This window comes from Chanodichthys erythropterus, chromosome 14 (genome assembly GCF_024489055.1).
Source record: "Chanodichthys erythropterus isolate Z2021 chromosome 14, ASM2448905v1, whole genome shotgun sequence".
Taxonomy (NCBI): Eukaryota; Metazoa; Chordata; class Actinopteri; order Cypriniformes; family Xenocyprididae; genus Chanodichthys; species Chanodichthys erythropterus.
This window is the reverse complement of record NC_090234.1, coordinates 9,555,127-9,570,363: the sequence shown is the minus strand read 5'-3', so window position 1 is coordinate 9,570,363 and position 15,237 is coordinate 9,555,127. Positions and strand designations below refer to the sequence as shown.

Sequence of the window (15,237 nt, the reverse complement as noted above, 5' to 3'; positions counted from 1 at the left end):
GCCGTCTCTGATCCTTGCTCCGAAAAGGAGGAGGTGTCCGAGTGGCCATACTGGACCTCTGGCCCTGTCTCTAAGCCTCAGCTCGAGACGGACCAGCCTTCTGGCTGTCTACATGCTCAGAATAAAATAAAATAAAATAAAATAAAACATAAAATATAGACCCAGCATAACTTCATGCGGCTCGAAGACCGAAAATTCCTTATTTTCCTTTTTTCTCTACATGAAAGGATGGAATCTAGGGTTCTTTTAAGCCTAAAAGATCCTCTCACTATCAAACCGGAAAAGCAGGCCATTAGAAAAATAATCACTCTGGGCCCAGCCTTCAGTCTGTCTATAAGAAGCATCTGAGCATGTTATATGTTTATAAAATATATACATGTATATACAAATATATATATATATATATATATAGAGAGAGAGAGAGAGAGAGAGACTTTTAGACTTTTAGTTTTTCTTTATTTTAACAATTATAACATTACCAATAAAACAGTATTTACAAAATACATAAATTTACATCAATATACAAAAAATCTCATACATTCATGTGTAAATTTCCATCATCTAAATCACATAAAACAGCATTCAAAGCCCAAGTTTGTTTAAAAGCATCAAGATCTCCAACCATTTTATAGTATGTGAACTCAACAGTAAGCCGGGCAGATATCAGTCCTTTTAAAATCATGTTAACATCAGTAGAAACACCCCCATTCATCCTTTCTTTCCTTGTTAGCCATATAGCTAACTTTGCTTGACCATATAAAAAATTAATTAAGACATCAGTTTTTCTATTTTGATATTTATACTTCGGGCCATAAATAAACCCGTTTAAAGTAAATTCAAAATTCAAATTCTTACTCCAATCTTCCAACAATAAAAACATTGGCTTCAATCTTTCACACTGCAAAAATAAATGATACATATCTTCATGTTCAAAACAAAAAGGACATTCATCCCTTACAGTTGGATCAATATATGCCCTGTGTCTATTAGTAGCTATTATCCCGTGTATTATACGCCACTGTAGATCACCGGTTCTCTTATCAATAGGACGTTTATATAGAGTCCTCCAACTACCTTTAGGTGATCCATCTAACCCATCTATCCCTTGCCATTTAGAGTCTAAAACATCTTTTAAAGACTCATAATGCATTACTTTTACACAAGTATAATACATCGCTCTCTTTCCTATATCAGCAAACAAATTAAGCTCTGGAGTTTTAAAACTCAACAGCTTTCCTTCATCTCCTGCCCTTGTCTCCACAGCTGCACTTACCCCTAAATTTGGAAATTCAACCATCTCATTAATATATTGTGGTTTTGTTTCCTCGTCTTTCAATAACTCTGTAAATGTTGATGGTATTACAGATAAGAATTCAGTCCTTAATCTTTCAGCAACACGAAGTGATTTAATGCCAAGCTTTGCTGCCATATCCTTTGAACACATCCATTCACTCTTAGTCCACAGATGAGAAACTTTTATGAACTGGGCCTTCACCATAGCAGCTTGCATTGAATGAGAGTTCAAGATGTTTATAGGTAAAGCAGGATTATAAAGAAGAGGTTCTTCTTTAATCCATGATCCTCTTACAATTCCTTCTTCTCGTACAACTTTCAAAGCATTCCATGATTTTAGAACGGACTTATAAAAAGGAGTTATTTCAACTAATACAGTATCATTTAAATTTATTAAAAACAATTGTCGGTCTAAACCCAGTTGTCCTCCTCTCCTCAAAAGACCACAAGCCACATGAGCCCAGCTAACGTCTTTCCCATACAGAAGTCTCTGGGCAGCTTGTAGTCTAAAAGCAGCAATCCTACAGCCAATATCAATTAATCCTTGCCCCCCTTCATTCAGAGGTAGGTAGAGTACAGCAGATCTCAGCCAGTGCTGACCAGTCCAAAAGAAGTCAACAAGACATTTCTGAATGTCCTTTATGACAGCAGCAGGGGGGTCCAATACAGCCATTTTATGCCACAATGTTGAGGCAACAAGATTATTGACTATCAGGACCCTTCCCCTGTAGGAGAGCTGAGGAATTAACCATTTCCAATTGGATAACCGGAGACGCACTTTTTCCAGTAATCCTTCCCAGTTCTTTTCCTTATAAACCTTAGAACCTAAAAACACTCCTAAAAACTTAAAACCATCTTTTCCCCAAGTGACATTATTTGGCAGCTGTGGGACATTAGATCTTTCTGAACCACACCATAAGGCTTCACTTTTTGTCCAATTTATTTTTGCCGATGATGCTCTTCCATAACATTTAAGATTTTCTAAAACTATTTTAATATCTTCACTGTTTCTAATTATTACAGTTATGTCATCAGCATAAGCGGATAATTTCACATTATTTAAAATATTTGACCCCTCAATGTGTAAACCTGTCAACTGTTCTCTCAATTTACACAATAGTGGTTCAATTACAAGGCTATAGAGTTGCCCTGAAAGAGGGCACCCTTGCCTTATTCCTCTTTTTACTTTAATAGGAACACTCAATCCACCATCAATTTTGACCATACATTCAGCTTCATTATACAATAAATTAACCCATGAGATAAAACCATTTCCAAAACCATAAGCCTTAAGTAAATCAAACAAATAAGCATGTTCAACTCTGTCGAACGCCTTCTCTTGATCAAGAGATATTAAACCCAAATCATAATCCTTGTACATTGCATAATCTATTACATCTCTCATTAAAAAAAGGTTATCTTTAATACATCGCCCCTTTACACAATATGATTGTTCTTTCATGATTAATACACTCATATAATTATTTAATCTATTGGCAATACATTTCGAAAAGATTTTATAATCTATACACATTAATGCAACAGGTCTCCAATTCTTCAAACAATACAAATCACCTTTCTTCGGTAACAAAGACAACACTGCCCTGTTACAACTCTTAGGTAAAGACCCAGTCTGTATTGAACTTAAAAGCATTTCAAAATAATCTTTTCCAATCACATTCCAGAAATGTTTATAAAATTCAGATGGAAACCCATCAAGACCTGGAGCTTTCTCAGATGATAAATCATGTACAGCTTTTGTCACTTCTTGAAAAGTAACTGGTAAATCAATAACCTCCTGTTGTTCAGGCGTCAACTTTTTAAGGTATGAAAATAATTCATCTCTACAATTAGAATCTGTGACATTATCGGCATATAAATCAGAGTAGAAATCAACAGCAATTCTTCTCATTTCATAAGAATCATAAGTAACAACACCATCATCTTTTTTTAAACCAACCATCAATTTTCCTTGATTATTCTTTCGTTCTAAATTGAAGAAGTATTTTGTAGGTCCATCAATGTCCTTCTTTTGGATAAAACTTCTTTTTGGCTTTCACTTTATCATACAATAAATTATTCAACTGAAGCTTTTTCTCAGAAAGGGCAGTTTCCAATTGAAGTCCATTCCTCGCCATCATTTTTTCTTCTATGTCAGAAATCTCATTCTCCAAGTCTTGTATTCTGATCTTTAATGTCCTTTTTGAATAAGATGAATATTGCTGACAGAAAACTCTAACTTGCACTTTTCCAATGTCCCACCATTGTTTAATATCACCATAATTTCCTTTTTGCTTTCGCCATATTTCCCAAAACAATTTAAAATTCTCACAAAAAACATTATCTTGTAAAAGCTTATTATTAAAATACCAATACAAACTCCTTTTACTTTCTTTCAACATGACAAAGTCCATTGTTATCATTTTGTGATCTGAAATTATATTTGGAATAATATTAACATTACCCACTCGATTTCTTGAATCGCGAGAAATATAAAAACGATCCAATCTAGCAGCATGAACTCTACCATCTGTGACTTTTACCCAAGTGTATTGTTTAAGCATTGGGTTTTTTATTCTCCAAATATCTTCAAGATTTAAATTTTTTACCATATTAGATAATACACAGGCTGATTTCTGGTGAGGTTCTTCAGCATTTCTATCTATATTAAAATTCAAGGTACAGTTCCAGTCTCCTGCCATTATAATTATATCTCCTAAACTAAGAGTTTTTAAAACACGACCTAATTTCTCGAATAAAAGAACCCTTTCTGTTCCCCCATTAGGAGCATATATATTAACAAAAAGAAAATGAAAATTTTGTATTTCAACTCTTACTAAAAGTAATCTTCCAGGTTCTATATCATATGTAGATACAATTTTTATTTTTAAAGTTGGATTAAAAAGAATCGCAACTCCTGCACTAACATTAGAGCCGTGACTTAAAACATATTCTCCCTTCCACCACAAACCCCATTCAGACTCGTTACTCATATTACTATGGGTTTCTTGAAGAAAACCTACTGCAATATTCTTAATATTAAAGTATTCTGAAACTAAAGCCTGCTTTTTCCTATCCCTCAAACCATTCACATTAAGATAACCTATTTTGAGATACTCCATGAAAAAGAAAGAATAGAAAGAAAAGCAGGAAAGAAGAAAAAACACACACAAAAGCATGTATAAAGCCATACTGTCTATTTAGCTTTACCTCGAACTCTTCTTTCATTCACATTCTTTCTATCCTGTCTAATCGTCGTTATGTACTTCTTAAGCCTATAGCGTTTCTGTTGGGATAACACAGTATGATTGTACGTTTTACGTGCCCACACTACAGAAGCAACAAACTTTTCCTTATCAGGGAAGAAATCTCCTATCTCTACCCTTTTCCCTTTAGTCTCATCCAAGAAAGCATTTATCTGTTCCACAGAGTACAAATCATCATCAGCTTTATAGAGATCTAACAAATCTGACAAGCTCTCATCATCCTTCATGTCATCCTGACTCTGCATCATGACTTCAACATCCTCCTCCTCCTCCTCTATACTCGCGGACAGCTGCCCACTGACGTGTAAGCCTACATCACTATCTACGAACTTCTCTTTTACATGTGCAGTACCATTTACACTGCTACAACTCGGCTTTTCATTGTCAGCGTGCTTTAGGTTACTCACAACGCTCTCACTCACCTCCAATCCATTGTCTTTATTCGTCTCAGCCACAGCCACAGGACCCTCTTCCGAGCCTGATGTTTCCTCTCCTGGCTTCTGATTCACCTCAACATCTTTACACACCAATGTTTCTTCCGTCTCACTTGTCCTAGCTTGGTCCAAAATTTTCTTTTGAGGACACGAGTCTCTTTTGTGGCCGTATTCCCGGCACTCAAAACAGCGTAAACTCTCCGTACTTGCAAAAATCATGTACGAGCTATCACCATCTTTCACCCTAAACGATACATCCAATAATTTATCCGGAGAATTCAGAAACATGAACACGTGTCTCCTAAAAGATATTACATGTTTGAGCGCAAGATTTTTACATCCTAAAGAAACCGCTTTGACCTCACTTACAACTTTTCAGAATCTCGCAAGTTCTCTCACTATGACTTCGTTTTCAATGAACGGAGGGACGTTTGATATAATCACTTTTGTTGCTGGTGCAAACAGCGGAGTGACGGTAATAAAAATTTCTTTCACCCACAGACCATTTTCAATTACCTTATTAACCAACGATTCCGTTTTAAGAAACACAACTACGGTTTTATTCATTCTCGAAGCCGAAACTATATTTTCATAACCTATCTGCTCACCGACCGCCAACAGTACATCCTCAACTGTAGCGTTAGACTCTGGCACACACCTGAAACCATGACGCAGAGATAATGGCGTTCTTCCACCTGTGGACGCCATTCCTAGGCGGACCGTGCAAAAGCACGGCACGCTACTAAATTTAACCCAATATTAAATTTTACACACAGCTAAATGTACAAAGCAAAAAGAAAAAAGAAAAAAGAAAAAACACATACAGAAAAAAGAAGATAGAAAACACGCACGACAGCAAACCGCTCTCAAACACAAACCCTTCCCAACATCCACTCCAACAGGGGGAGAGAGAGAGAGAGAGAAAGAAAGAGAGAGAGAGAGGTGGAAGAAGAAGAAGAGAGGGCAGATGTAAATTGCTCTTTCAGCTGGGGGATCAATCACAAACGACGCTGGCATTTATAATCGATCATCCATCTCAATCTCACTTCTTCCCCCTCCCGTATGTCTGGGCTCAGATACAAATCTGAATGGCTAGGGTTTTTCCATGCCCTCCTGATCTCAAACATGGAGATCGGGAAGGAATGGAAAGCTAACGGGAGCTGCAGAGCTATAAACAGGAAGGAACCGCTCAACGAGCCGTCCGCGTGTGGCCCCTTTCTTAATACGCCCTCACGGCAGCTGCAGGCTGCCAGAAGCATGTCTCACAAATTCCAGCAGCTCCGCATATACAGCAGCCAGAAGAGCGCTTGCTGTCGGACCCTTTCGAAAGGGAAACAATTTTGGCTGCACAGCAGCTCTGGAAGAAAATGGTGTTATTGTCAAGCTTACGTAAGTTCAGTATTGATTCATTCCATTGTAAGAATCATTAGTTATTAATTTAGTTCATTTATGTATACAGCAGCTCAGGAGGAAACAGTTATGTTATCATCCAGCTCAGTTCAGTTTGCATACAATGGTGTCAATGCAGGCAGATCAAAAATTTGTTGAATATCAAGTATTCCCAACTAAGCAAGCCAAAGGCGAAAAGTAAACCAAACTCCAGCAGGTGACAAAATGGAGAAGAAAAAAAAAAGTTGGGGGGCCAATTCTCCTCTGGCCAACAAGAAGTAGTGCATGATTAAGATTCAGGCAGCATTATGGGTCATAAATCAGATTGGGATCGGAACAATCAAAATATTTATTCCAGTTCCATCTGGTTGAAGATCGGATTCATCATGGCGGTATAGAAACGGTTTTGTAGGGGATCTGTGCCACTGGCTGTCTTGTCGACAAGGCTTCACAGGGGATAGTTGACACAATCTCCGCTAACACTTCAGGGATGTGTTGTGGTTGCGTCTAGGCAGAGGTCCTCCATCTGATCTGGAAACGACCCCATCCGGCTGACTACGGTAAACTGCGGGATAAACAGAGAGACTAATATTAGTGTAGATGCCATTATTCTTCTGATGTAATGAGTATATTGGGTATTATAGGAAGTGTTCTTGGTTCTGGCTGACCTATTTTATGCAGCCTAACAATCCTTTTTCCGGGTGTCTTCGTGTGTCTGCTTCCCGTACAATGCTAGGAAGAATGTTCCAAAGTTTACGTGCCAAATAGGACAAGAATCTACCGCCTGCAGTTAATTTTTATATTCTAGACATCCAGAAATCACTTTGAATTATCATCAGTCAATGTTCCAGTTAATTAACTTTTTTGATTAAGACAACGTCTTACACAATACAGACATATTACTACAGTGATATTTCACATGTCCGTAATATTGCTGCGGAAATAATCAGGGGTTATAGGAAAAAGGTGGATAGTGGACTATGGTGGATTGTTTTGTTTTTATTCACTTAGATTTCACAATTTAATTCTCAATGTAATTATAATATATATAAATATATAATATATATATATTGTCACGGGGTGAAGAATCACTCGACAAGAGGTACGTGAAATCAGAAACCCCGGAGGGTGGATTTATTGAGAACTGTGGGGTGCCTGGTGAAATGTGTTGCATCGCTTTCTGGTGGCCGGTGCTTCCCGTGTGCTCTTTGTGCTCTTCCAAGCCAGTTGAGGTGAAAGTGGGTGTCCAAACGTGCTCCAAAGTGGCTGGGCTGTCGGTCATTCGCTGCTTTCTGTAAAGAGATGAGACAGGGGTTAGACCAGCCTTGCATTCGGTTCGAGAACGCTGTTTGAGTGCAGCGTGTGCTCCTTAAGAGTGTGCTGGCTGATGGGGAGCAGCTGTGACCAATCAGCCGGTGACAAGGACGTGCAGGTGTTTTCTGTTGGTTGCCAGGGCGACGCTGATTCCTCTGGGAGTGCTCGTCACATTCCCCCCCCTAAGCGTCGTTCTGGTCCTGTGAAGACATTTAGAGAGTAGGGGTGAAATTACGGGTGGATGGGGAATGACCCCTGACAGACCTGCATAAGCTGTCCAGATCCGGGAGAGGCCATCGGCGTTCGCGTTGGCGGACCCAGCCCGATGGCGAACTTCAAAGTGGAAGTCCTGGAGCGCTAGGAACCAGCGAGTCACCCTGGCGTTGGTGTCCTTGGCGCGGGCCACCCACTGTAGGGGCGCGTGGTCGGTTACCAGGGTGAACTTGCGGCCCAGGAGGTAGTACCGGAGCTCCAGGACTGCCCACCTGATGGCCAGGGCTTCCTTCTCCACGGCGGCGTACTTCCTTTCGGCAGGGGACAGCTTCCTGCTGATGTAAATGATCGGATGCTCCTCACCTTCTTGAATTTGGGAGAGGACTGCTCCCTTTCCTGTTTCGGAGGCATCCGTCTGCAGCAGGAAGGGGCAGCTAAAATCCGGGGCGCGGAGTACCGGCGAGGACGTAAGTGCTGCTTTAACCTGGGAGAAGGCCTCTTCCGCCGACGGGGTCCAGCATAATTTCTCCGGCTGCCCCTTCCTGGTCAGGTCTGTCAGGGGGGCGGCTAAAGAAGAGAAGTTGGGGATAAAACATCTGTAATAACCCGCCAACCCCAAGAAGGCTCGTACCTGGGTCTTTGTCTGGGGTCTTGGGGCAGCGTGGATGGCCTCGACTTTCTTGTCTTGTGGCCGGATGAGTCCTCGGCTGACTTGGAAGCCCAGGTACTTGGCCTCAGAGAGAGCTAGGTGGCATTTTCGGGGGTTGGCGGTAAGTCCAGCCCGCCGGAGCTCCGAGAGCACCCTCCGCAGACGATCCAGATGTTCGTCCCATGCCTCGGAGTGGACCACGACGTCATCCAGGTAAGCGGCCACATAGGCCTGGTGGGGCCGCAGGAGGATGTCCATCATCCGCTGGAACGTCGCGGGAGCCCCGTGTAGGCCGAAGGGAAGGGTCCGGTACTGCCAATGGCCACTGGGGGTGGAGAAGGCGGTCTTCGGCTTGGCAGCGTTGGAGAGCGGTACCTGCCAATAGCCCTTGGTGAGGTCCAGGGTACTGATGTACCGGGCCCTTCCTAGGCGGTCCAGCAATTCGTCCACTCGAGGCATGGGGTACCCGTCGAATTCAGAGACTTCGTTCAGGAAGTCGTTACAAAAGCGGAGGGTGCCATCCGGCTTTGGGACCATCACAATGGGGCTGGACCACGGACTCCGGGATGGTTCTATTACCCCCAACTTTAGCATTTGTTGGACCTCTTCCTCAATAGCCTGCCGACGAGCCTCCGGGACTCGGTAGGGCCGTTGCCTAACGACGACTCCTGGGGGCGTCCGGATGTGGTGTTGAAGCACGTTGGTCTGCCCGGGCTGAGAGGAGAACTCATCCTGGAACTGACTGTCCAGGTGCTGCAGCTCCGTCTTCTGGGCAGCCGAAAGGTGGGGGTTGACATCCACAACCACGGGCTCGGTGAGGCTTAGGGCAGCTACCTGGTCCTGGGTCCCCACCCATTTCTTCAGGAGGTTGATGTGGTAGAGTTGCTCCGCCTGCCAGTGTCCCGGCTGTCTCAACTGCTTCACTCGCAGCAGCCGGCAGAGGTCTGCCATAAGCCGGGACATGAAGGGGGTTCCCTGGTCAGTCAGGATCTCCGAGGGGAGGCCGACTCGACTGGCCAGCAGAAACAGCTCCTGGGCGATGGCCTTCGCGGTGGCCTTCCGCAGGGGGACTGCTTCTGGGTACCGGGTGGCATAGTCGACGATGACCAGGATGTGCTCATGCCCCCGGGCAGACTTCGGCAACTGCCCCACTATGTCCATTCCAATCCGCTCGAAGGGCACCCCGATGATAGGCAGCGGGATGAGCGGGCTGGGGGGAGAAGTCCTGCACACAGGTAAGGGGTAGTAAGTTTTTCCGGCCGCTTCGTGGGGTGCACAGCCGCGACTGGATGAGGATGACCGCACTGCCTGAGTCCAACAGGGCCCGGAACCGTCTTCCATCGACCTTCACCTCTGCTTCGGGGGCTCCCACCGGAACTCGCTGGTGAAGGATGCAGCCTGCCAGCCAGGCTCGCGGAGGCGATAGTGGATCTGCACTTGGCATGGGCTCATCTCGCGGTGGGGAAACCGTCGGCCTGCTGACTGGTCGCACGGTGCCTTCGAGCGGGCGTCGCTCCTGGACCACCCTCCAGGGAAATGGCGGCAGCCGGTCCCCTGCTCCGCTGAGATGGACAGCATCCGCCAGCTCGATCGCCTCCACTAGTTCCCGGACGTCACGTGGGTTCCTCATGCCGACGGCCTGTCGGTAGGCGCGAGGTAGTGCGCGCAGGAGGCGATCGACCACCACTCGTTCTGCTACCTGGGTTGCGGTGGGGTCCCCTTCCAACAGCCAGTGCTGGGCGATGCGGCTGAGTTCAGCCGCCTGGGCACGGGCTGGCACCCGGGGCTTGTATTCCCACTCGTGGAACTGTTGGGCGGCGCACACAGGGGAGAGGCCCAGCCTCGCCAGGATCTCTCGCTTAACTTCGGCATAACTGTCGGTACTTGCCAAGGGGAGCGAGAAGTAAGCCCTCTGTGCTTCACCAGTGAGGAGGGGTGCCAGCGCACGTGCCCACTCGTCCTCGGGCCATCCCTCTCGGTGGGCGGTGTTTTCAAAGACCTGAAGGAAGGCTTCCACATCGTCATCTTGGGTAACAGGCGGGTAGCTTGTGCCCGAGGCTCAGGTAGCGGAACACGCTGGGCTGCAGCCGCCCGGACGGCGGCGAGTTCATCCTCCGTCCTGCCCAGGCGAGTGGCGAGGTGTTCCGCTATTTGCTGCTGGCGGATGCTTACTTCAGCGAGGCGTTGTAAGACGTCCTCCATCACGGGGATGCGCACGCCGCCTTCCGTGGTGCTGGTGACACAAACAGAGGAAGAGGGGAAAAAATTAGGGGTTGGAGCAGTGACCTTGTCGGTGATTCCTCACTGTTCTGCCAGCATTCTCCACCACTGTCACGGGGTGAAGAATCACTCGACAAGAGGTACGTGAAATCAGAAGAGGTACTGGTGAAATGTGTTGCTTCGCTTTCTGGTGGCCGGTGCTTCCCGTGTGCTCTTCGTGCTCTTCCAAGCCAGTTGAGGTGAAAGTGGGTGTCCAAACGTGCTCCAAAGTGGCTGGGCTGTCGGTCATTCACTGCTTTCTGTAAAGAGATGAGACAGGGGTTAGACCAGCCTTGCATTAGGTGTTTTCTGTTGGTTGCCAGGGCGACGCTGATTCCTCTGGGAGTGCTCGTCACAATATATATATATATATATATATATATATATATATATATATATATGTGTCTGTGTTTATATATATATGTGTGTGTGTATATATATATATATATATATATATATATATATATATATATATATATATATATTACATTAAAGTAACTTGACATTATCTTTGGAGACCAGCAAAAATTATTTTCATTTTGATTAAATAATAATGGCAATATATACATGTCAAAGTTAGACATGCCCCTTTGCCAGCTGTGATGCCTGGTTACTGGTTTAACCTTGGCCCAGGTTTGTAAAAGATTTTTGGGTCAGCACACCTTAATAGCTTCAACAATTGATTGCCAATTAAGTTTAGAATACAATGAACCAATTAGAACCCAGTTTAGGTCAGATAGCTGGTAATGGTGGATATTTTGATGAATCAAAATTTTTTCTATGTATAAACTGTTTATGTAATAAAATATGTTTTTGTAGTTTGTGTTGTCCCTTACCGGTGCAAAATTATCACAAATTAATAAGGATTCATTCCAATATTGTCCAAAGCCTCACTTTTCTAGGGCATTTCCAAACTTTTGGAGGGCTAATCAGTGATAACAAATGTGATAAATATTTAAATACACTATACTCTATACTCTAGAGGGCGCAGACTGATAGGTCCTTTACATGCAATCTGCAAGCAGTCACAACATTGCACAAGATGACTGGCCTCTGTTTACCTCGCAGCCAATCATTTATTTACTGCACAACATTTAAATAGTCTGGTTCAGTGTTTGTTGTACAGGGTAGACTTCCTTTCATTTTTAAGCCAGCACCCTCGCTTTTGGAAAATCCCAAGAAATGACATACCCAAACTAAAACAGATACAGTTCATGAACCCTTTGCACTAAAAGCATAAGTAAGGTCTCATTTGAAAGCAGACACTTTGCAGTTTATGGTAAAGTCATAATTAATTATTGTCACAATGAAGAAAATAGTTAAAAATAGCTTCAAATTTTGAAAAGTAATTAGAAAATTATTTTTATGAAATATCTTTATGGAAATAAAAGTGAAGTTGGCCTTGTGGCAATATAGATATCCTCTGTTAGAGAGAATCCATGAGAATCCATCAATATTTCTCAAAATGCGCATGCCTTTAAGCTAAAAGCACTGAGGGATGTTATTTTGTCGACGATGTTATTTTCATGACAATCTCACAAGAGTTTTTTCTCAATAGTTGAGGCTGACGCTCATATTTCAATGAAAAGGTAACGACTCAGTTTTTCATATTCATAACTCCCGACGCATATTAACAAATAATGGTCACTATATGATTTTGAGAGTAAAAGAGATTAAAAAATGAATTTTTTAAATTCTGAAGTTTGCCAAACCCTGTCTGCTCATGTACATGGGACATTATGTTTCTGCCAGTAATAATGGTTAACCTGTGCTGACATTTTGGGACTCTGACCTTTGCAAAGTCATTGGCCAAGGCCAAACTGTGAGACAGGTTTTTTTTTTTTTTTTTTTTTTTTAACATCACATCCTGTAAATAAACATAAAACTGAGATAAGTTACTGACTTTAACCTTGGTCATGTCAAAGCAGACTGACTGGTCAACAGCCACTCCAGTTACAAAATTACTTATAGTTAAATGTTTTCCAGTACGTATTCTATTTAGATTATTTCCCTGACTGTTGCTTGAGCATCTCAGTTTGAATCATGGTGACTTGGTTATGGATTTGTAATGAATCAATAATCATATGAATAATTAAACTTTATTTTTTATTTTATTTATATATATATTTTTTGTAACTTATTTTGTCTGTCTTTCAGATTGTGTCTGATCCCAGAGTGCGTATTGAACAGGCACTCAGAACCGCAGGTCTCCATAACACCCCTTATGCAAGACAGATTCTCAATGAGATCCAACCTCCAAAACCACATAGACGAGACATGGAATCCACTGCCTTTATTAATTAAATAAATATATTCTTTTATACATCTTTTAACATGTATCAGTCATACCACTGTCTACCTTGTCTTACAATAATAATAATAAAAGAATTATGAAAGTTTTTGTTCCACATAATCCACATGTTAGTGACTTTTTGAGCCATGTCATATTTTAATTTTTAACGACATTGGACTCTCCAATTTAGAGTTGTTGTTTTTTTACATAAAACATGTACATGTGTACATTATGATGATGTACAGTGGATATGAAAGTCTACACACACCCAAAACAGCATTTATTTTGTGATGTAAAAAATGAAACTATATCAGGACTATATCACTATATCATCTTTTGCTTCTTTAATGTAAAAAATTGCCACCTATGCAATTCCACTGAAAACCAAAGTGAAACATTACAGAGAAAAAGGATAAAAATAAAAACTTGAAATACGCTAACTGCATTAGTGTGCACACCTTTTTTATTATTGAGTATGTGGCTGTGTTCAGAATTAAAGGGTTAGGGTTATTTCACCCAAAATGAAAATTCTGTCATTTACTCACCCTCATGTTGTTCCTCTTCGGAACACAAATGTAGATATTTTTAATGAAATCTGAGAGAATTCTGTCCCTCCATTAACAATCCATGCAGCTACCACTTTGACGCTTCAAAAAGTTCATAAAGAGATCCATATGAATTGAGAAGTTTAGTCCAAATTTTCTCAAGTGACACGATCGCTTTATATGATCAACAGATTTAATTTAGGCTTTTATTCACATATAATCATTGATCAGTAAACATAAACAGAAGCTCAACCGAACCTGCTTGACATGCGAGAAGAAACCTATTGAGGAAACTCAAACATGCTGTGTAACACACGAGAATGAACCTCATCGCACAAGCAAACAGACTTGAGTTTCCGTTTACATAAAAGCCTAAATTCAGTCTGTGCATCATATAAAGTGATTGTGTCGCTTCAGAAAATTTGGACTAAACCACTTAATTCATGTGGGTAAGTAAATGATGACAGAATTTTAATTTTTGGGTGAACTACCCCTTTAAGATAAAATTCTTTGTAAATATGGCCCCTAGAATGTTTTTGCAAAGAAGAATGGGGAAATATTTTAGTCAAGTTGTGCCAAGCTCCTGAGTGCTGTAACAAAAATAAAAGGGTGCTTCAACTAAGCATTAGCTCAGGGGTGTGCAGACTTGTGCAGTTAGTTATTCCGAGTTTATTATAATAATAATTATTATTATTATTATTATTATTATTATTTTTCTGAAATGTAAATTTGGTTTTTGGCCTTTGACATAGGCACCGATTTATGTTTCTGCTGGTGGGTGCCCACACTCTATACACCATACCCCATTGTGTCTCACAAAGAGAAACTGTGTTTTTGTTTGGTTTGTATTGTATTTGCTCACTCGATTTTTTGATTGCTTAAAATGAATGGAGACGTGGGTGCTCGGGGATCGTGCCTATGCCTCATGATATGACACAGCATGTTAGAGGAATAGAGACCTAACATTGCTCTTTTTTCCATTTTTGGGCTTATATCTTCTTTTATATTTAAAGTGCCCTCCATAAGTATTGGGATAGTGAAGACAAAATTGCTCTGTTAGCTGTGGTGTCAAGATTATATTCATCTATATATATATATATATATATATGATTAAAAGATTAATATGAAGCAGAAGTACAGAATGTCACATTTTATTATTGACTGTTTCAACACAAAATGTTTTACCAACTAAGAAGTACAGCACTTTTAGAGTTTCATCCCTCATAATGTGAGCATATGTATTGGGACGGTGTAACTTAAAGTAAATGTAAAAGTGTAAAAGCTAATATTTATTTGTAAATCCCTTGCAAGCATCACAGGAGCAAGTCTGTGACCCATAGACATCACAGACTCTTGGTTTCACAATGTGAAATGCTTTTCCAGGCTTTTAATACAGCCATTTTCAATGGTTGCTTGTTTTGGGGAGTTTCTGCCTTTATTCTCCTCGTCAGCTGGTGAAATTCTTGTTCAATAGGATTTAAATCTCATATGCCTCATATTATTCTTTTAATCATATTTATAGATGTCATGACACCAAAGCTAAGAGAGTAATTTTTTGAGTCTTAAAGAGTCTTTACTGTCC

General features: G+C 41.6%; 1 protein-coding gene across 1 annotated transcript in view; it reads left to right on the top strand.

Moving 5' to 3' along the window:
* The window catches only part of LOC137036191 (coiled-coil domain-containing protein 148-like), a 147,064-nt gene extending 131,878 nt beyond the window's left edge, over positions 1-15,186 (top strand). The window contains exon 11 of the mRNA XM_067410228.1: positions 12,975-15,186. Coding sequence (XP_067266329.1) covers positions 12,975-13,121 — 147 coding nt within the window. The 3' untranslated portion in view covers positions 13,122-15,186. The remainder of the gene's footprint in view (positions 1-12,974) is intronic.
* Positions 15,187-15,237: the final 51 nt, after the last annotated feature.